Source organism: Macaca thibetana, chromosome 20, assembly GCF_024542745.1.
Source record: "Macaca thibetana thibetana isolate TM-01 chromosome 20, ASM2454274v1, whole genome shotgun sequence".
NCBI classification, from domain to species: domain Eukaryota; kingdom Metazoa; phylum Chordata; class Mammalia; order Primates; family Cercopithecidae; genus Macaca; species Macaca thibetana.
Window position 1 is genome coordinate 21,463,121 of NC_065597.1, and position 15,894 is coordinate 21,479,014.

Here is a 15,894-nt window from a genome sequence, read left to right on the forward strand (position 1 = left end):
ATTTTTGTTTCCATTCCGTCTTTGTAGTTTGAACTTTTCCTTTTGATAGTCTGTAAATATTCATCATCTCAGAACCTTTTGAATTGCAGTGGCTTTTAGTCAAAACTGAGCAAAATGTGTCATTTGAATAATAAAAACCTCATTAAAGTGAGGCAAAAGGAATTCTTTTCCTTTTGTACAAGCCAATTAAGTGTCTTTACAATTAAAAGTTAAGCACTTTATAGTTTCATATTCCATAAGCCTGTTTTTAGTTAATAGAGGTGACAAGTTTTAGATACAGGATACATATTTTGCCTCTGGTGTTGTGCAATTAACATTAATGAAGGGTATTAACATTTGGTGAGAGAGCAAAGGGTTTTCCCAGGTCCTCTGTGGGTTCTTGCCTCCAGGCCTGTCTTTGGTAGCAAGTTCCTTGGTTTGCTGAGGTTTGCATTTTCTTGAGAAAATGTACAGGCAAGAATAAAGGTAACTAGAAGAGACATTGTTGTTGTTGAGAAGTATGATGTTAAAATTGCCAGTGTCCAGGCCTGTCTTAGAGATAAGTAAACACTGCAGAAACTGTCTTTGAGGAATTTATTTTGTCTTGTGCATAAAAGTGAACGATAAAGAGACAAAGGAAGTAATAATTACCTAACGTGGCAGGCTAGCAAGATACTGGGGCTTTACCCCTCACAACCATGGGAGGAGGATGTTTAGTTTACCGGGGAGGACACAGGTTCATGGAGGTGAACTAACTGGCCATGAGTCAGGTAAGGAAAACAACGTGGGTGAGCTAGTTTCTCTAAGAACTTGGCTCTATCCATTCCAGGGAGCTTCTGTAAGACAGATGGTATTGTGCAGTAGCCTTGAAGTCAGGTGACCCCCTTGTTTTTTTTCTTGTTTGCGTCATTATATTAGCTTTTTTATTTTGAGACAGGGTCTTGCTCTTCATCAGTTGCCCAGGCCAGTGAGGTGATCACAGCTCACTGCAGCCACAAACTCTCAGGTTCAAGAGATCCTCCCACCTTAGCTTCCCAAGTAGCCAAGACTGCAGGTGCATTCCACGGGCTATTTTTGTTTTGTTTTGTTTTGTTTCGAGTTTTTAATTTTTTGTAGAGATGAGGTCTTGCTATGTTGTCCAGGTTGGTCTTGAACCCCTGAGCCAAAAGATGCTCCTGTCTTGGCCTCCCAACGTGCTGATATCACAGGCATGAGCCACTGTACCTGGCCTGTGTTAGCTATTTCTGATACTTCATTTCTGTCTGTAAATGGCAATCATAATACATGTCACCTAGGGTTCTTAAATACAAAAAGCTCTTAAAAAGTTCCTAACCCATAGTACTCAAAAAAGGAAAAAAAGGTACTAACAGTCCTGGAAAAGTGAGCAAAATATTTCAGATGCAACCTGAAAGGAGCTCAAATGTAAGTCATCTCTTCACTTTGCCCATCTTTCCCTCTTCCCCACAAAGTTTTTAGCAATAGTCCTGTCTTACTACAATCTATGAGTTATCCCTGCTACAAATTAGTAGATTCTGCTTTGATTTGAAGCAGAGTCTAATGAATATTACTAGGTAGGCTTGGTGCTTCAAAACATTTGTGCCTATCTCTTCAGAGTAGCTGGGCCATTGAGTGATTCTGTATTGACAACTGTAGTGGGCACCATATGTGGAAAACAGGTGTTCTCAAACAAATACAACTGACCCCAACCACACCACGATTTTTGAGGTTTTAGGTAGGGGATGGGTGGGAAAACAGATGGGACAACAGAATGAATAATTTCTTAATGAGATCTGGATTACCCAGTGATACAAGATTTGCATGAACACTTCAAACAACAACAGTGATTCAATACGTTTTTCTAGTTAAAATTTAATGAATACTTTCCAGCAAGCACTTAAAGAATTAATATCGGCTGGGCGCGGTAGCTCTCGCCTGTAATCCCAGCAGGCTGGGAGGCGGAGGTGGGTGGATCACGAGGTCAGGAGATTGAGACCATCCTGGCTAACATGGTGAAACCCCATCTCTACTAAAAATACAAAAACAAAATTAGCCGGACGTGCTGGCGGTCACCTGTAGTTCCAGCTACTCGGGAGGCTTAGGAGAATGGGGTGAACCCTGGAGGCAGAGCTTGCAGTGAGCCGAGATCACATCACTGCACTTCAGCCTGGGCGACAGAGCGAGACTACGTCTCAAAAAACAAACAAAAAGTACCAATTCTCCACAAACTCTTTTAAAAAATAGAAGAGGAGGAAACAGTTTCTAACTGACTCTGTGAAACCACTATTACTCTGACAACAGAACCAGACGAAGATATCACAGAAAAAGGAAACTTTAGATCACTTTCTCTTATGAATAGAGATACAACAATTTTGTACAAAATGCTAGCAAGCCAAATTCAGCCACATATATAAAGAATTGTACATTATGACTAACTGGGATTTATCCAAAGAATTCAAGGTTGGTTTTACATTAAAAAAATCAGTCAATACCATTATAGTATATGGTATAATAAAAACACATAAAAACACATTTTAAAAAGGTCCAACACTCTGTCTTGATGAAAACTTTTAGTAAACTTGCATCAAAGTGGCATTTTCTCAACTCAATAAAGGGCATCTGCAAAAAAACCACAACTGACATCATACTTAATGCTGAAAGATTGAGTACTGTCCCCTTAAGATCAAGAAATAAGACAAGGATATTGACTCTCACCACTTTCATTTAATATTCTGCTAGAAGTCCTAGCTAGGGCAATTGGGCAAAAAAACAAAAAAGCAGAAGACTGAAAAAAAAATCCAGATTGGAAAGAAGTAAAACTGTGTTTATTTGCAAATGAAGTCACCTTATCTGTAGAAAATCCTAGAAATACACTTAAAAAATATTAAAACTAACAAGTTCAGCCAGGATAAATGTAGGATAAAAGTTTAATATGCCTGAGTCAATTGTATTTCTATATACTAGCAATGAAGGCATCCCATGTTCATTGATCAGAAGATTTAATATTGTATAGCTGACCAAACTCTCCAAATTATCTACAAATTTAGTGCAATCTCTATTAAAATTTCAGTTGACTTTTTTGCAGAAATTGAAAAGCTGATCCTACATTTTATATATGAATGCAAAGGAACCTGAAGAACCAAAACAAGCTTGAAAAAGAATAGCATTGAAGGCCCTCCATTTATCAATTTCAAAACTTTCCATAAATCTTTAGTAATAAAGACAGTGTCATACTAGCAGAAGAATAGATCTATAGGTAATAAAATAGAATTGAGAGTCCAGAAATGAATCCATGTATATGGTAAATTGATTTTCAGCAAGGATGCCAAGACAATTCAAAATAGTCTTTTCAACAGTGATGCTAGAACCACTGGGCGTCCCCATGCAAAAGAATGAGGTTAGATCACACTTGCATAAACTACACAGAAAAAAATAGCAAAATAAATAAATAAATAAATAAAAATGGGTCAGAGACTTAAGAGCTAAAACTGTACAGCTCTTAGAAGCAAATATGGGAGTATATTTTTGTGATGTTGACTTAGACAATTATTTCTTAGATATAACCCCGACAGCACAAGTGACAAAAGAAAAAAAAAGATAAATTGGGTTTGATCCAGAATCAAAAGTGTTTGTGCTACAAACGATACCATCAAGAAAGTATACAGATGATCTACAGAATGGGGGAAACATTTACAAATTAAATATCTAATAAGGGATTTATATCTAGAATAAAGAGCTTTCACAACTCAATAATAAAAACTCAGTTAAAAAATAAGCATAAAATCTAAATAGATATTCCTCCAAATGTGATACACAAATTGCCAATGAATACATAAAATGATGTTCAACGTCATGAGTCATTAGGGAAATGCAAATGAAAGCCACCATGAGATTCCACGTCTTAGTAGGATGGCTAAAATAAAAAAGTCAGATAACAAATACTTAGGAAGACATGGAGTGATGAAAGTTCAAATACAGTCCTGGTGGAAATGTAAAATTGTACAGCCACACTGGAAAACAGTTTGGCCATTGTTCAAAAAGTTAAACATTAGGTTACCATATGACCCAGCCATCCCACTCCTAGACGTATTCTCAAGAGAAAAGAAAACATGCATTTCCACAGCACTTTACAAATGAATGTACATAGCAGTGATATTCCTAGTAGCCAATAAATGGAAACAATCCAAATATCCATCATTGGTGAATGGGTAAACAAAGCGCAGTATATTCATATAATGGAATATTATCTGCCCATTAAAAAGAAATGAAATATTGATATATGCTACAACATGGATGAACCTTGCAAACATCATGCCAAGTAACAGAAGCCAGTCACAAAAGACTATGCATTTTATGGTTCCATTTAGTATATACAATGTTCAGAATAGGTGAATCTATAGGACAGAAAGTAGATTAATGGTGTTTTGGGGATAAGAGTGTATGTAGGTGGGTAGAGGGTGGCTAGTGATTGCTAATGGGTTTTGTTTTTTTTTTTTTTTTGAGTTAAAGTGCCATACAATTAGAATGTAGTTATGGTTATACAATTATTTGAGTATACTGAAACAGTTGTACAGTGTACATACATAGATTTTTTGGTATGTGAATTATATTTCAGTAAAGTTCTTTAATTAGTTTATGCTTATTGTAGAAAAGTTGGAAAATACCCAAAATCATAAACAGGAAATAGAAAAAAAGTAATCCTGACTGGATATCTGGAAATTCTTTTTGGGGGGTATGGGGTATGAATCACACATATAAAATTTATTTTCCTACTTTTTCAATTAAATTGAGAAAGTTTAGGAATCTTTGGCTTAATCATTGTTTATCTACTCCTCTTGCTGGATGTTAGGTTGTTTCTAGTTCATATAGAATTTTATAATTTTAGTTGATGTATCATGCATTCTTGGGCATAAGCTTTTATATGAAGTTTGAATATTAGGAAAGAATTTTGGAAGCTATATTAGTTTTCTAAAACTATTATAACAGATTAACACAGATTGAGTGGCTTGAAACAACAGAATTTTAGTCTCTTACAGTTTCAGAGACCAAACATCTGAAATCAAGTGGTCATCAGCGTTGGTTCCTTCTAGAGGCTCGAAGGAGCATCTGTTCCGTGCCTGTCTCCTAGCTTCTTGTGACTGCCAGCCATCCTTGGAATTTCTTGGCTTGTGTCTAAGTCACTCTAGTCTCTACATCTTTCCATCTCCTTCTCTGTGGGTGTTCCTTCTCCACTTCTCCTTTTTTGTAAGGATAGTCATGTCATTGGATTTAAGGCCCACCTTAATCCAAGATGATCTTGTTTCAAGATGTGGGCTTAATCACACTTGCAAAGACTCTTTTTCCAGATAAAGTCACATTCACAGATCGCTACCATTCAACCCAACCCACTATGGAAGCAATGGGGTGGGAGGTACCATTCAACCCACTATAGAAGCAGTGGCATATCAAAAGGATGGGAGGTAGCTATGGGAATGGTCTGCCCCAGGTGCACGCAAAATGGGGAAGCATTTTGTATAGAATGGAAAAACAACAGCAAAGATAGCTAAAAGTTGATCTGCTTTTTACAATCATGTGCTGACAGTTCTAAACATTATCAGTGATAAAATACTTCTCCCTAGTGATATTAACTGTGCCATTTCTGCTGCCCCTGCTACATACATGCTTTACTGCTTGGAAACAGGATTACTTGGTGAAATAATATGAACCTTTCAATTCTCATGATACATGTTTTCAGCTTAATATCCAGGGTGCAACCCCCCAACTTTATACAAGGTAATACAAATATAATAGTTTGAATACATATGCTAATTTGATAGAAAATATTTTAATGTTTACTAGTGTAGTTGGAGGTGTTAAGTATTGCACTGGTTATTTGTAATCTAGTTTTATAAAATTTCTAATGTCACTGTTTCTGTTAGACTCTTAGAAGACACGTGGTTCTCTCATAGATATGTAAGAACTGTTTATATAGTAAAAATATGCGGCCTCTAAATGATTGCTTATATTTTTCACTTTTGTTTTACTTTTTTAGAGAGCAGAATATTTAATTTCTATAAAGATTTTTCTTTATGTTTCCCTTTATTGCATGCCAGTGTTTGTTTTTTAAAAACTTGTAACTCTTAGGCTGCGATGTGAAAACTGTCTTTCTTTTTTTTTAATTTGGAGACAGAGTTTTGCTCTAATGCATGCAGTGGTATGATCATAGCTCAATGCAGCCTTGAACTCCTGGGCTCAAGTAATCCTCCTATCTATCTCAGCCTTCCAAGTAGGTGGGAGTACAGGCACACGCCACCACACCTGGCTAATGTTCTGGTGGTGGTTGTTGAGATGGGGTCTTGCTGTGTTGCTCAGGCTAGTTTTGAATACTGGCTCAAGTGATTATCCTGTCTCAGCCTCCCAAAGTGCTGGAATTTCAGAGGTGAGCCACTGTGCCCAGACTTCTATATATATATATATATATATTTTTTTTTTTTTTTTTTTTTCTTTGAGATGGAGTCTCTATCTGTTCTGTTCCCCAGGCTGGAGTGCAGTGGCATGATCTCAGCTCACTACAACCTCTGCCTCCTGGGTTCAAGCAATTCTCCTGCCTTGGCCTCCCAAGTAGCTAGGATTACAGGCGCGTGCCACCACACTGGGCTAATTTTTTTATTTTTAGTAGAGACGAGGTTTCACCATGTGGTTAGGCTGCTCTCGAACTCCTGACCTCATGATGTGCCTGCCTCAGTCTCCCAAAATGCTGAGATTACAGGCGTGAGCCACCGCGCCCGCCCTTATTTTTATATATCTTTCATAACGTTTCTCTCTCTTTCTCTGTTTCTGTGTGTGTCTGTGTCTGATAATAAAATACATTAAATTTTATTTTATAACGTGTTTTATAAGGTCAGTAGATTTGTTTGTGATTTTAATGGCTGCATAGTGTTCTATCATGTGGGTATATTCTAAATGTAATAATTCCTCAATGGTGTATTTAGTTTACTTCTAGTTTGCTGCCTTAGTTTATCACAAACATGGTGAATAGCCTTGTGTATATTTTGTTGTACAATTCTTATTGGTACATTATGATTTTTCACCAGTATATATTTACTTTTTGAGAATTTAGCTTTTTGATTCACATGAAAGGATTACTTTTATCGTTAACAGTTTTATTATGTTTGTGAGGCCTAGGCAGGAGGATTGCTTGAGACCAGGAACTCAAGATCACCCTGGGCAACGTAGCGGGAGTCCGTCTCTACAAAAATAAAAAAGAAATAAAGTAGCCATGCATGGTGGTGTGCCCCTGTAGTCCCAGTAACTCAGGAGGCTAAGATCGTCTGAGCCTGGGAGTTTGAGACTGCAGTGAGTTACGACCACACCACTACACTCCAGCCTGGATGACAGAGCAAGATCTTGTCAGAAAAAAAAAAAAAAAGATTAAATATATACAAAATAAGAGAGAATATTAGGACAGGCTTCTACTTACCTATCTCTAGGCTTCTTTATAAAATATTCATTTAATCTGATCTCCACAAGAAATTCTGTATCTTTAAACAGTATGTACCTTCTCTTTAGACAGAGCATTTACCCCCTTGCTATGCTTGCTTAGCACCTACCAAGTCCTGGGTCCTGTGTCAGTTGTTTTGTTTTTTCTTTGTTTGTTTGTTTGTTAATTTGTTGAGATAAGAGTCATGCTCTGTTGGTCAGGCTGGAGTGCAGTGGCATGATCTCAGCTCCCTGCAACCTCTGCCTCACGGGTTCAAGCGATTCTCCTGCCTCAGCCTCCCGAGTAGCTGGGATTACAGACATGCACCACCACACCTGGCTAATTTTTTTTTTGTATTTTGATAGAGATGGGGTTTCACCATGTTGGTCAGGCTGGTCTCAAACTCCTGACCTTAAATGATCCACCCGCCTCGGCCTCCCAAAGTGCTGGGATTGCAGGTGTGAGCCCCCATGCCCGGCCCTATGCCAGCCTTTCTAACAGCATAATTTCTCCTTTATTACTCATAACTATTTTAAGGGCTATTTTTATTTACAGACAAAATGAGACTTGGATGAATTAAGAAAGACGGAGTTAATCAGGTGGTTGAATCTGAGTTCCAGCTAGGGTGACAACTCTTCCCGGATTGGCTGTCACTGTCCTGGTTTTCGCACTGAAAGTCCTGTGTCCTAAAAAGCCTCTCATCCTCAGCAACAAAGGACAGTTGCCCACTCAAAGCCATGCGACATTCTAGGGTATCCTATTTCTAAATGGTTGGAATCTAGAAGACGGAGAAAGAATTTCTCATTCCTGAAGGAGCATTGATTATGCTTGGTTGTAGTGTTTATGTTCACATCATGTGGAATATTTTATTTTTCAGGCCTCTTCATGTGCTTGTGTGCAACGCAGCAGCTTTTGCTTTACCCTGGAGTCTCACCAAAGACGGCCTGGAGACCACCTTTCAAGTGAATCATCTGGGGCACTTCTACCTTGTCCAGCTCCTCCAGGATGTTTTGTGCCGCTCAGCTCCTGCCCGTGTCATTGTGGTCTCCTCAGAGTCCCATCGGTGGGTTTGAATTGCATATTTGTTCACTTACCCCCTTTCTCATACCAGCTAATATTCCCCCAAGGCTCTCATTCTGAAAATAATTTTCATTAGTCCTACTTGAGACATGTGGGTGGACTCAACTTGGCTTACTTAATTTTTCCAGGTCTTTTTTGTGTGTCTGTGTGATTGTAGGGGACTGTTGAGAAGGACTGTCTAGAGCAACGAAGATTGTTTTTATGACTGTACTTCAAGCTCCTCATCGATTTTGCTTAGAGATGGAATAATAATTGATGAAATCTGAATGGCGTGACCTTTATTGATTTGTAATTCAACAACTTCAACATCTTACCAAGAAGAATGTGCAGTTATTCTAGCAGGAGAAACAATGCAATTAAAGCCTGCGAGATGAAATCCAATTGTTTTATAATGAGAAATTAGGGAATTCGATGCAGACATTAGCTGTGTAATTGTGGAAAGGGAAGTACTGTAGTTAGAGCATATTAGAAATCTGGCCATGCCTCTTTTGGTTAAAATTTCAATTAAAACATCAGATGGCACTTTTTTCCTATTGCCATTAGGAGAATATTCAATTGACTGAAAAAGACATTTGAAAATTTCATCGTATTTTCAGCAGATTTGTTTCTAGAGTTGGATAAACAACTATTTGTCTAGAGAGAAATATTCCGAGAAGACAAAGGCCTTGCTGGATGAGGCTGGATTTAATATGTGTTAGGGAGATCCCTCTTTCACGTTTGCTTGGTGTGTGTTTTGGGGGGGAGTTTACACTCTTAGCAGAGTAGCTAGAAAAAGAAATAATGTGAAAGGGGCCCATTTTTTTCTTCCTTCTTCTCCGTCTTAAGTCCTGAAATGTTTTAGTGACCCAGAATGAAGCTTATTTTTTTAATCATACTTCCATAAAATGTAACCCCTGGGACTTGGAAGAGAGAGACCAGCCAAAGGTTAGCTTGAAACCTTTATCACTCCCAAACACAGGGGCTTATGGTATAAGTGACACACTGCAGATAGATTTACTTTTGCCACTTTAAATTTATGATGGCTGAAATGAAAGGAAAATGCCAGTAATAATCCTCCCCCGTGTTAAAAGACATGAAACATCCAGTAATTAGGTGGTAACAAAATCTGGACAGCCTTATCTTTGCAAATCACACCAGGTTTGTGAAAGAAAGTGGAGTGGCCCTGTTAAGGGGCGAGGGAGGCTACTGTGGGGGCAGGCAGCAGAGAGAGCTCCAGAAATAAATCTGCCAGCCCCAGTCATCCACCAGATGTGGAGGGCACCACAGGATATGTTTAAATGAGCTGGTATTTAATGGGAGATTATGTTGAATTGTCAGCTGCTCCCTCTCCTTTGTAAATCTGTATCTGAAGTGGTATTTTGTGTGATGTCTTTGTTCTCTCCTTAACTACAGTGTAATTCATGCCTACTTTGGAGATCCGAATCTTAGCTTCATTTAAAAGATTAATTTGAAAGGAAGGGACTTGGACTCTTGAATTAGACCTATCTTAGTTTGTAGGGAGGCCTTCCTGAAATGTGTTGTCGTGTTCACTCCTGTCTGATGGCTGGCACTAGTTTTCTGCTTTCCAATTATTCTTCGCACATTGTTGTAATTACTATTATTTTTTGAGAGAGAGTCTCGCTCTGTTGCCAGGCTGGAGTGCAGTGGCGCGATCCCAGCTCACTGCAACCTCTGACTCCCAGGTTTAAGCGATTCTCCTGCCTCAACCTTCTGAGTAGCTGGGACTACAGGCATCCACCACCATGCCCAGCTAATTTTTGTATTTTTAGTAGAGACAGGGTTTCACCATGTTGGCCAGGATGGTCTCGATCTCTTGACCTTGTGATTCGCCCACCTTGGCTTCCCAAAGTGCTGTGATTATCAGGCATGAGCCACCGCGCCCGGCTTCTTTGCACATTATTTAAAGGTGTTTTAACAAAATGGCAATTTCCCCAGGCTGGCTTGTGTATTACCTTCGCATTGCATCCCTTGGCTCCCATGAGTGAGCGTGGTGACTTGGTGCACAGGCGGTACGTGAAAACACTTCGCTCACTACCCAAGAACCCAGGGCCCTAAACCATGCTGTAAAATGCAAGTGTTGATATCTAATTACCTCCATAAACCTTGGCAGAATCTCTTCGTTGGAGTCAAGACCCCCTGTTAGGGGAAAAAATAAAGTCCTATGTTTGCAGAAAATATTATACTAGACTGCCCCAAGGCAAAATACTTATTAGCCTTCCTGTGTCTTCACTGTGTTTTAGTTACTCATCTGGAATCCGAGCAACTGAATTGAGTTTCTGCGTACCTAGAATACATCATAGTGAAATGAGAAGTTGACTTCCTTGCTGTGAAAAAATTTCAGATAACAGTTAAAGTAGAATGAAAAGGGCAGAGTGCTGGTTGAACAACCCTCAATGGCTGCAGCTGGATCGAGTGCCAAATTGCCCTCTCCCACTCCACACACAAAATCACGCAGTGACACACATACATACACACAAACACACACACACACACACACACACACACACACACACACACACACACACACACGGAGTTTCTGAGCTTCCGTGTAGATAGAATCCAGCCTAATTATTTTAGGCGGGAATTAAAAAAATCCTCAATAAAATTGGGCTTGGTGGCACATGCCTATAATCCCATCTAGTAAGAGGGTGAGGTGGGAGGATGGCTTGAGGCTGGGAGTTTGAGGTTGCAGTAAGCTTTGATCGTACCACTGCACTCCAGCCTGGGTGACAGAGTGAGACTCCATCTCTAAAATAAAAATTAAAAATTATTAGTTAAAAAAATGCAGTATGGGCCAGGCACAGTGGCTGATACCTGTAATCCCAGCACTCTGGAGTTTGAGATCAGCCTGGCCAGCATGGCGAAACCCCATCTCTACTAAAAATACAAAAATTAGCCAGTTGTGGTGGTGGACGCCTATAATCCCAGCTATTTGGGAGGCTGAGGCAGAAGAATTGCTTGAACCTGAGAGATGGAGACTGCAGTGAGTGGAGATTGTATCAGTGCAGATTGCACCAGTGGAGGGAGATTGTCATCAGCCTAGGTGACAGAGCAAGATCCTGTCTCAAAAAAAAAAAAAAAAAAAAACCCCAAAAAGCAAAACCCCCACAGTGTATATACAAGAGTGGGCGGGGGTGGGGTGGGGGCCTCTTTTGTAGGGACATGGATGCAGCTGGAAACCATCATTCTTAGCAAACTATCACAAGAACAGAAAACCAAACACCGCATGTTCTCACTCATAGGTGGGAACTGAACAATGAGATCACTTGGACTTGGGAAGGGGAACATCACACACCAGGGCCTATCATGGGGAGGGGGGAGGGGGGAGGGATTGCATTGGGAGTTATACCTGATGTAAATGACGAGTTGATGGGTGCTGACGAGTTGATGGGTGCAGCCCAACTCGGCATACACCAACATGGCACAAGTATACATATGTAACAAACCTGCACGTTATGCACATGTAGCCTAGAACTTAAAGTATTAAAAAAAAAAAAAAAAGAGTGGGCGGGGGGGGGTCCCCTTACAAAGCAAGTGTTACTGTCCACAGAGCAAATGTCAATATCTTAATGTACTAGTAAGGGAAAATTCTGTTAAGACATAATTGTTTGGCTTTGTCAGTTTGTCAACTTGAAAACAGAGTCGGCAGCATCTGAAGAGTTGTTTTATTACCTGTGGAGCTGAGAGGTGAACATAGTCGTTTTTCAGGAAGCCTTTTTTGGCTCAGAGAGATCAGAAGCCGGCCCACACTTGCCACTTCCTGGAGGACTGTCAGTGCTAGCTAATGAGACTGTAAAAGTGGGATATCTGCCCAGGAGACAGTGGGGAAGGAAATCAGGGGTCAACCTTATAGGGAAGGGCTGTTTGCAGAGAAAGTGCCTGATATGTAGCAGCTGGTACTTCTCCATCTTGAAACTGTCCTTCCTGGTTCTCATTTTTCATCATGGGATTTTTTTTGTCTTATTTCTAGATTAGGAATCAAGAAGAAATGACTTTCTCCTCTTAGACATTTAATTTACTCAGTGTTCCCTAGTCATGAGATACTTCTGTGTTATCCTTAAATACCTAAGTGGGGACCTTATTCTTAACAGTAGAAAATCACTGTGTGTGATGATGGTGTATACCTGTAATACCAGCCACTCAGGAAACTGAGGCGGGAGGATCCCTTGAGCTCAAGAGTTGAGATTAGCATAGGCAACAAAGCAAGACCTTGTCTCTAAAAAAAATAACAAAAACCAAAAGCCCTAAACATTAGGAAGTTCCACATGTAAACATTAATGGAAAACATAGAAGAGTTGAACCTAGTGGTAAATTTTACCTTTAGGGCAAGACTTGAAACAAGGGAAACTGTCAAATTCTCGTCATGGGATTTGCATTCCTTTTGTTTTTTATTAAGGACTTGGTCCTTGGATTGGAATATCCAAACCCATGACCAAACTTGAATTGTCTGATTCTGTGTTGAGTCCTTACTATGTGTCAGGCACTGTAGTAAGCAACACTCGAGTCTTACAGTCTACTTTCCATTAATTCACAGTCTCGTTTTGGGATCAGGTGATCAATTGACTTACAGTCTGGCATGGTGATGACAGAGGAACAACGTACAGACAGAACGGCGAGCCATTTCACCGATCTTGGAAGGCCAGGAGTGTCACTGAACACTAGGAATGGTGTCATGATCTGGGTCCTGAAGAGTGGATACTTAATGTCCATGGGGACATGTATTTTTGTCTGCCTTCCATGGCTTCTTTCATTCTCTCCCTAACTTCCACCAAAAAAATCACCATGATATCCAGCTGTGGAAGAGTTCATTATGGGGAGCTTCCTAGAAGAAGTAGTCCCTGAACTGGGTCAGGCTAAACAAATATGCCAAGAAGGATTTCCGGCAGCAGTTGATTAAAGATGAGTAGAGAGAGGGAATGGATGGTACTATATTCCGTACCTTTTGGATACTCTCTAAATCCTTGTCCCTGTTGTCTATGCCATGTTGATAGAGTTTTCAAGTCCTGTCCCATACCTGGGATCACTGGATTCTCATCTCAGTAGCACCTTTGTGTGACAAGTCTTCTGTAATACCTTATTATGTTGAAATAAAGTTCGCAAATAACATAACTTACATGTACAACTATATTTTTAATTCGATATGGTGGCTTTACTGTAATGCAAAGAAAAAATAACGGAAACAAAATGGTGTGTGTTTCAACATGTGAATGCTTGGGCCGGGCTACAGGAAAGATGGAACATATGTATCCATGCATGAATCACCTTGAGTGGACTCAAAAAAAAAAACACACACCCTTACCAGGTGTATGGTATTGCAGACTCCAGTACCACCAACCTTGAGTGAGGCCTGACTGTATTAGTCTGTTCTAATGCTGCTAAGAAAGACATACCTGAGACTGGGTAATTTATAAAGGAAAGAGGATTAATGGGCTTATGGTTCCACATGGCTGGGGAGGCCTCACAATCATGGCCGAAGATGAAGGAAGAGCAAAGGGATGTCTTACTTGACAGCAGTCAAGAGAGCATGTGCAGGGGAATTCCCATTTATAAAACCATCAGAGCTCATGAGACTTACTCACTACCACGAGAACTGTATGGGAGAATCCACCCCCATGATTCAGTTTTCTCCACCTGGTCCTGTCCTTGATGCATGGGGGTTATTACAATTCAAGGTGAGATTTGGGTGGGGACACAGCCAAACCGTATCAGTCACCCTCCAAAAATCACACAAAATCTGAAAGTGCCTTCATTCATTCTACATGTATATTGTTGCACTACCCACTTGGAAATTCAGTGGATGTTTCTAGGCTCAGATAATTATCCACAGGCTTTTCATCTGCATGAGAGTCCACTGGGGCAATCTTCATTGAGCAAGACTTCATCTGCATTGCAAGACATCTTCCATCCCTGCTACCATCACCAGCGATCATCACGACAACCAGAAGGCCTTCATATATTTTCAGATTTCCCGCTGAGTTCCACTGCCTTAGACAATTAAGCTTGGAAGTTGGACTCTTCCTGTAGTTTGAGTACTTGAAAATGGGCAGCCAACAATTCCTTTCAAGATCTCATTTCTGTATCCCTGATGATGTCTCTGGCCATCGACTTTGTTGATGGCTTTAGAGCAGCTATGTCATTTAACACTAGAAATTGGATGTCACTGAGTCCTGTGGAAGGGATATTTAATTTCCATTAAAACATGAATTTCATCTGCCCTTGCCATGCTTTTCTTGGTCTTAGCCCAACCTGAGCTGCTGATATTAAGGAACAATAGGATTATTCTGTAATTTTCATTTTACTTTTTGCTTTTTGCTTTTTGTTTTCCATAGCAGTTTTCTAGAGGATTCCCAATACGCTTCCTCATTACCCGGTGCCCAGAATGAACTTATAGAAGCAGAGTATGAGGGGTCCTTTGACAAAGATGAGACCATTTAGAAAATTCCTTTTGTTTGTTGTGATCCATTTTTTAAGGGCAATCACTGCATTGTTGTTATTTAAGAGAAAGAGACAAAGGGAAAGAAACAAACAGCTGGTGTTTAATGACTCCGTCAGACCCAATTATAAAACATCAACTAGTTACGTTGATTTGTGTACATCCATGCCATGGGTATACTTAAAAACATTAGACTGTGCCAGAATTCATCTTGGCTTTGTTTACATTTATCTTTTAAACGTATAAGACTATTGATGGCACCTCACCAAGGTTATAACCTCTTTATAATCATTAATTTTTAATCTAGAAAATAGTCTTGGAGGCAACAAGACTCATCTATATTTTCTTGGACACTCAAATGAAAATATACAGGCCTCAAGCATTAGCTAAAATCATCCAGGAAAGCCTTGTCAAAGGTTAGGAATGTGATATCCTTCTGTTTCCAAAAGCAGCAGCCCTTTATTTAAGATGCTTTTCTGTTTAATTTAATTATCTTTGAACTTCCTGTTGAAGGTTTTGAAAAATACATGTTAGAGGGTGGGGAGGGAGTTCAGCATGTCAGGACTGCTACATTTATGAGTGTGGGCCTTTACTGAAGTCTATCTTTGGAGCCAATGCTTTTTTTTTTTTTTTTTTTTATTTTTAAATTTTAAATTCTTACTTTTAGAGATGGAAGTCTCACTCTGTTGCCCAGGCTAGAGTTCAGTGGCACAGTCATAGCTCACTGCAACCTCGATCTCCCAGGCTGAAGCGATCCTCCTGCCTCAGCCTCCCAAGTAGCTGGGGCCACAGGCATGTGCCACCATACCCAACTAATTGTTTATTTTTTGTAGACATAGTGTCTCCCTATCTTCCCCAGACTGGTATTGAACTCCTACACTCAAGCAATCCTCCCTCCTCAGCTTCCTCAAGTGCTAAGATTACAGGCATGAGCCACCACACATGA

At 39.8% G+C, this 15,894-nt stretch overlaps 1 protein-coding gene across 4 annotated transcripts in view; it reads left to right on the forward strand.

Moving 5' to 3' along the window:
* WWOX (WW domain containing oxidoreductase) overlaps window positions 1–15,894 on the forward strand; it is a 1,132,972-nt gene that overhangs the window by 335,766 nt on the left and 781,312 nt on the right. For 3 of the 4 annotated variants that reach the window (XM_050773210.1, XM_050773209.1, XM_050773212.1), the window contains exon 7: window positions 8,313–8,498. In XM_050773210.1, the coding sequence (XP_050629167.1) occupies window positions 8,313–8,498 (186 nt within the window). Of the gene's footprint in view, window positions 1–8,312; window positions 8,499–13,049; window positions 15,451–15,894 lie in introns of those variants that run through there. The other variant, XM_050773211.1, reaches the window with a different exon arrangement.